This window comes from Meleagris gallopavo, chromosome 5 (assembly GCF_000146605.3).
Source record: "Meleagris gallopavo isolate NT-WF06-2002-E0010 breed Aviagen turkey brand Nicholas breeding stock chromosome 5, Turkey_5.1, whole genome shotgun sequence".
Lineage (NCBI taxonomy): Eukaryota > Metazoa > Chordata > Aves > Galliformes > Phasianidae > Meleagris > Meleagris gallopavo.
The window spans coordinates 25,226,782-25,233,726 of record NC_015015.2 but is presented as its reverse complement, the minus strand read 5'-3'; the positions used below and the strand labels follow the sequence as shown (position 1 = coordinate 25,233,726).

The 6,945-nt window shown below is 43.7% G+C and overlaps 1 protein-coding gene across 1 annotated transcript; it reads left to right on the top strand.

Annotated features, from left to right (window-relative positions):
- The first annotated feature begins 6 nt into the window (after nucleotides 1-6).
- Nucleotides 7-6,743, top strand: LOC100545422 (acyl-coenzyme A thioesterase 5-like). The gene is made up of 3 exons (XM_010711567.3): nucleotides 7-330; nucleotides 2,852-3,054; nucleotides 3,897-6,743. Exons 1-3 carry the CDS (start codon nucleotides 87-89, stop codon nucleotides 4,470-4,472), a joined length of 1,023 nt encoding a protein of 340 aa, XP_010709869.2. The 5' UTR covers nucleotides 7-86; the 3' UTR covers nucleotides 4,473-6,743.
- Nucleotides 6,744-6,945: the final 202 nt, after the last annotated feature.

Here is a 6,945-nt window from a genome sequence, read left to right as displayed (position 1 = left end):
GCGCGCACTACCGGGCGGACGGCCGCGGCGAGCTGCACCTGGGCACGGACGCCTCGCACGGCGGGGACTACACCGGCGTGGAGCCCATGGGGCTCTTCTGGAGCCTGGCGCCAGCGGTCATGGAGAGGCCGTACCAGCGGCTCGTCCCCCGCAGCACCGGCATCCCGATGAAGGTGGAGATGCTGGTTCACCGGGGCCACAGCCAGCCCGGCGCCATCCACGGGCCGGTGATGGCCAAGGCCGAGGTGGAGAGGTGGTTCACGGCCCCCGGCGTCAGGAGGATCCGGCTGAAGGAGGGCGGCGTGAGGGGCTCCCTCTTCCTGCCGCCGGGTGAGTGGGGTCCGGCCTCTGCCTGCAGCGGGGGTCACCCGGGGCGTTCCAAAGCAGAACTGAAAGCCGTCCGAGGACGGTCGCCTTTCTGGGGCGTTTTTCGTCTTCTGGGGACGCGCTGGTCAGCAGCACAGGCGCGGGCAGGTGCCTCTGGCGTGGGTGGAAGCTAAGCGAGACAAAGGCTTGTAGTTTTCCACGCTGCTGCTCTCGGGTTGGGAGTTTCTGTAGATTTGTTTTTGTTTTTTTTTTCCTGAGCTACCGGAACCCGTAACGCTCAGGAAAGATGATAGGCTTTGACCGCGTGAGCCTCTGTGCAGGATTTTATCCTGAGGATTAAGATTAGAAGGCATTTTTTCTCCCTGCAAAGCATATGCTGATAAGCAGAGCCGCAGAGGAGAGTATTACAGTTCTGTTACGCCAGAGCTCAAGCTAAGCTCCTAGTTTAGCAAGTTCTGTTCTGTGTATAAATACAAATAGTTAGCTGAAGAAGCTCTGCCTGTTCTCCCCGTGGGATGGCTGTGTTCTATGAGGTGTAACATTCCAATGGGCTGCTGCTGTTGCTGGAAGTTGAAACCTTACTGCTGGCAGTGTTGGAATGCTTCAGGCATGATTTAAAGTTCTGTGTTTCACTGGCTGTTGTACTGCGAGAACTGCCATCCGTATTGCCTCTGTAATAGGTTGGTTCTGCAAATCCTGTAAGTGCTGCTACAATTATCAGGGATTAAAATCTTGGTGAATGATTTCCAAACCAATAATCTTTATTAACCTTTTAGATATGGATCCAAAGTCTGCTAAAGGAAAAAAAAAAACAAAAAAAAAAACATAGATTGGACTTTGAATTTTGGATCAAATGTTTAGTCAGCATTGTGAAATATATAACACTGAGATGTGGTTGATACATCCTGCCCTAGAGAATGAGCCGAATTTCTGCTGAGCTCAGTGGAAATCCAGAGACCTGCAATCTGGAACTGTATTTTTCCCTTCGGAAAGTCTTGTGTTGAAATATTATGGAAAAGTCTGAGATCATTGCTTAAATGATCCTAGCATCCTTTTAAAGAAAGGACCCAGTTACAACATTACCACCGTATCTTTCTTTGCTTCAGGGATTGTTGAGAAAGGAACCTTAAAGGTCAACTATCCTTGGTTAAAGTGAGATTACATAAATGGGCTTATGCTGCAATTATGATATGAAAGATATTTCTCATTTCAGTTATAAAGTTACAGGCTGTAATCTTTTTAAGTAGTAATAAAGTTGTCTAGAAAGTTACCCTGCTTTTTTGTGAACTGTGGAGAAACTACACTTGGGCTTTGCAGGCATTCAGGAAAGTAGTTGGGTGTCCTTGTGTAAATTGAAGGTTATCTTCATAAAAGAGAGAAACGCAGTCCTTCTTGACTGTGTCCTGGTCATACATTCTCACCAGAATGTGTAGGGGTGACAAATAAAAGAATGCTACTGTTTTTCTTCTCATATAAAATATTGAACTTTAATGAGAAGTTTTAGAACTGACAGAGAACCCAAAAGCATGTTTCAGTACTTTCCTGACTTTTTTTGCATTTCGTTAGGAGGTTTCTACCATCTAACATGTCTTGTCCAAAACTTCTTTTCTCAAGCACCTTGAAATATCAGAGGTCTTGTCTTTCTAGCATATAAATAATGCCAGAGGCTTAATGCACTCTTGCACAAACGGGTACTTTTTCTAATGAGAGTTGTGATCTGGGTCTGAATCCGTCAGTGGTGACATCTCGTGGCAAGACACCACACCTCCCCAGAATAAACAAACAAAAATTATGGTTGCAAGAGCCTTTAACACAAGATCTGCTAGTGTAACAGGTTGAAATATAAGAACACAATCGTCACTGCAAAATCGTGGTTGCTTGAAGTTGTGGTTCTGAAAATCCCTGTAGTTTTACAGAACAAGCACATATATGCATGTTTATCTGTGCATCAGTCACACACACCTAACTGCACCCACGCGGCTCTCAGTTTTACTCTGTCATCTCACACTTGCAATAGCAATTTGGCTGCTGGCTGTGACAGTTCTGATGCTGAGATAGAGGGAGTGATTGAGCTGATTTCATCCTGCAGTGGGAGTCTCTGCTGTTCTTTTCTTGGTGTGCCTTGTTTCGGGGTTTGTATATCCTTGGCCTTAATGCTACTGCATCATAAGTAATGTGTTTTCACTTTGTTAATTAAGGAGTGGCTTCTTTGTGGGTAAAAGAGCTGATTTGAAGTATGATTGTTCTGAGGGTGAGAGGTTAAGATCGTTGAAAAATACACTGAGAAAACAGGTTTTTTTTAGCAAAATATGTTTAGCTGTTCACTTATTTTCATAGGAAGCTCAGAACCTGAAATAGCTGAAGTGAGACACAGCACCAATCTGTAATCTCAGCTGTGCAAACGGAAAATTTACAAGTAGTTATAGAAAACATCTAATACTTTCTATATTTTGATTTTCAAACTTAACTAGATACTTCTTAGTCTTGTTTGATAACTTGTGCTCTGTACCTCTTCTCAATCCAGGGGATGGCCCCTTTCCAGGAGTCATTGACATGTATGGTGATGAAGGAGGTTTGATTGAATTTAGATCCAGTCTCCTGGCTACCCGTGGTTTTGCTGCTCTTTCTCTGCCATATTTTGACTTTGAAGATCTGCCTAAAGTCATGAAAGAATTTAAACTTGAGTACTTTGAGGAGGCAGCTAGATTTCTACAGCGTCACCCAAAGGTGAGTGTAAGGAGAAATCTCTCCAGACAAGGAACTAGGGAAGACTTGGTAGTCATGCCTACGTGGTGGCAGTGATTTTCTTGGAATGTCTTTGGGCAGATTTAGGCCCCATAATGGAAAAAGTGTAGGTCCTACATAGGCAGCTATGCATATCACTGCAGAGTATTTCTTCCACCACAAGCAGGCCATTAAATAAATGCACAGTGGAAAATTGACCAATCCTGATCACAAGGACAATGAAGTGCTGGAACAACCTTCAACAGCAGCAGTGGTGATGTATGTATGTGGTGTTGTTTGTGGGGTTTTGTTTGTTTTAATGAAAGCAATTAGCTTACGAGAGGATTGCACAGCATTGCTCAGTGCTACAGATGAATTGGTTTGATAAGTTGAGGTGTTCCTTTGTTTTACTTTCCAGGCTAGAAAAGGAAAAGGCTGAATACGTATCTAATTCTCAGATGTTATTTGTGAGATTACTATATGCCTGGGACATATTTTGCAATTGACTGTATTTGAATTTCCCGTTACCTGTTTGGGGGAAAATATTTGCAAGAAAATACAAAGCGGTTGAGTTCCACATGATTTACTTGTTGTTCCTAGCACAAATGTGATACCAGTGTTATTTTATAGCGTTTGACATTTATTATTGGCTCTGAAGAATAAGACACCTGGGAGAAGTCTGGATCCAGTCTATAACTTTCCAACAGGTCACATCGATAACTAACTTCTTTTATTATTTTTTTTTTAAATAACACAGCTTGAAAGACATTTAATGGCTAACCCTATTATAACATATATTTATTCCTTTCTTCCTCTCTTCCCCGCAACCCCATCTTTATCTGAAGGTGAAGGGGCCAGGAGTTGGAGTGATTGGGACTGGGAAAGGTGCAGAATTAGCACTCTCCATGATCACCTTCCTACCAGAAGTAGTGGCTGCTGTCTGTATCTCCGGCTGTAGTTCGAACACAGTTGCAGACCTCCATTATGGTGAGATAACTCTGCCTGGGCTGCGGTTTGATATGAATAAGGTCAGCGTTTCTGACGCTGGTGTTTTTGACACTTTTGAAGCTCTGGATGACCCAGCAAATCCTGCCAATTCCTCTTGCACAATCCCCATAGAAAAAGCAGAAGGTCACTTTCTCCTAGTAGTAGGGGAAGCTGATCGTATGTGGAAGAGTTCCTTATACGCTGAGCTAGCAATTGGGCGCCTACGCCAGCATGGGAAAGAAAACTTTGAACTGTTGAGTTATCCAGGAGCAGGCCACCGAATCGATCCTCCTTCTACTCCGTTTTGTCAGGTAGCTCTGGATCGTGTTCTGGGGGTGCCTGTTTTGGGGGGTGGAGAGAGCAAAGCGCACGCCCACGCCCAGGAACACTCCTGGGGAAAGATTCGGGAGTTTCTGCACTTGCATCTGGGATGAACACTTCAGCACCTGTAATTGTGAGCTTGAGCCGCCAAAATGACTGGAGAATTGGAGGTGTTGTCTGAGAAAAGGTCTGAAATATGAAATAGCCAAATGACGGTTACATATATAAATCAAGACAGAAAGGAATTGATTTGCACTAGCCCAAGTTATTTTAAGTAGGTATGCAGAAGAGAAGTGAAGCGATAATAAGTAGGCTGCACTGTGGTACAAATTTGAGTCTGAATTGGTCATGCTATTAAGAAACAAATGTCTGAAGAAAGTGCTTTCTGATAGGTGCTTTCTTGCTTCAGTATTTATGAATCAAAGAACTTCACTGCCAGCCTATACCCTTAGAAATGAGAGATTGTTTTTCACCTGGGAGAACACTGGCAATCTGTGGGCCATGAACTTTGATATCAAAATGATGAATGATGCTGGCTTTGGGTCTTAGGTTATTTTAGCCTAGAACTTTCTGATTTATAGCCATACACTTTGGTACTTTGGATGTGTTTTCTACTTGCACAAAGCTGGGGATCTTTTATTTGTAATAAGTTTCTTATACATTGGCCTGAAACAGTGGTCTTCTGTTGGAAAATATCTTGCTTCTTTCCAACAACAGCTATGCTTAAATTGAGAAAGTGAAGAGTACTTTTATCTATGGAGGAAGGCAGCACCAGTGGTGTCCTGTATTGGGGAAATAACCATCTGTTCCTATAATGCCTTGGGTGGGCAGTTGACTCTTGGGAGTATCGAAATTCTGTTCCATAGCACAGTTAAATGCAGTTATACCATCTGCAAATCTTCTCTCATTACTTGTTTTAAATAATTAACACTTGCTGTTAAGCTAGAGTTTAATTACGTGTGGAACTCTTCGTTAATGATGTCAACAGATGCTGACAGCTGTTATTAGGAAGGAAGGTGAGAGACAGAAGAGCTGGCAAGTAGAAGACTGTAAGACAGGTTGTAAAAAGCTGTCCTCTTGCAGTAATGATCATAATACTAGTAAATACTAATAATAGTAAAGAAAAGGGTAATCTAGGATTTTCTGACCCAGGCTGCCTGAGATTGTTTTTCATCCTAATTAATCCCAGTACTTTATTGTTCTCTACCATTTAGATAGAAAGAAACAATTTCTTCCCAAATGACTCTTGTCTGTTACGAGGGTCTTGCCAATGCTGAAGGCTTATTTAATAACGGCTTCAACTGATAGAATTCTCCTTCCAAGTCAGACCTGTTTCATAGTTGCCCAAAAAGAACAAAACCATCATAAACGATAGTGAATTTTGCTCTGCTCTCAGGGATCTTTTTTCTCCAGTTGATTATCATTATGCTCAGGCCTGATTAGCTTTCTGCAACTCATATTACTCCTTATCATTTGAGTGAAGTCACTTGTTCTCCACACATCATCACTGCCAGTTATTTATCCATACACTCCTTATAAGATAAACTACATCCACTTAACTCCAGGGAAGATGTCCTTGCACCCAGCCTTCCTCAACTCTCTGGCTGAAGAGCCTTTGCAGAGTCTTATCTGATGCTCGGACCTCCACTCATCCTGGTTGCCCCAGGAGTCCCACAGCACATCCTGCTGTGATGTGCACCTTGAGGTGCCGCTCATCCTTACTGCCCTTCCTTTCTTCCAAGTTGCAGCTACTGAGAAAAGGGTTGCGTATAGGTTTCTTGTTCTGTCTGTCCTTGCCACATGTATCTTCAGCAGCTGGAGCTCCCGGTATAAATGACCTCCCTTAATACTTATGAACTGCTCAGGATTGATACCTGTCTCCATACTGCAGACTGACCACAGTACATCAGTTGCTGTGCAGCACTGCAAGCTGGAGACTGAGAAACAAAATGGACAAAAATAAACCATAACAGGTAGCTTAAAAGCCTCCAAACTTTGTTTCAAAAGACCAAATCCTTAAAGTAATTCAGTATTAGATATCATCAGATATCTGCGATTTAAAGACAAGTACTTATTTAAAAGCAAGGCAGTGTGAAAATTAGACACTGTGTTTTGAGTAGCTCATTTGTTTGGCAATGAGGTATCTTTATTTCTCATCTCTCGCTTAAATAAAATGGCTTATTTTACTGTGAAGATACTTTGGTGGACAGGTCAGGATACTTCTGAACATAACCATTCACTAGATGGCTTGTAGGAAACCGCCCAGTTTTTGTACTAGTGTTTTGTATTTCACACTGCTGCTGGGAGACCAAAACTACCTTACAGACACTGCAAAGACAGGCGCAGCTGCTGCCCGAAGCGTACGTTAAGCTGGGTGCCCGGCTCAAGTATTACTTACATCGCTTCACACGCCTTCCACGGCCGACGTCCCGTAGCGTTTCTCCGATGGCTGGATTCACCTGATGAGCTGGGCGTGGAGGTGCCGCAGGAAGGAGGCGAAGGCAACGCGGGGATCCGGACCTGCTTTGGGGGCCGCGGCTGAAAGAGCGCGGGCAGCAGCCGGGGGGCGCCGGCCCTGTGAGGGGC

Excerpts from the sequence above, each read along its gene's own strand:
- LOC100545422 (XM_010711567.3), top strand. The coding sequence starts at position 87 with ATGGGGCTCTTCTGGAGCCTGGCGCCAGCGGTCATGGAGAGGCCGTAC. Across the intron at positions 331-2,851 it reads CTCCCTCTTCCTGCCGCCGG|GGGATGGCCCCTTTCCAGGA; the intron begins GTGAGTGGGGTC and ends TTCTCAATCCAG. Across the intron at positions 3,055-3,896 it reads TTCTACAGCGTCACCCAAAG|GTGAAGGGGCCAGGAGTTGG; the intron begins GTGAGTGTAAGG and ends CTTTATCTGAAG.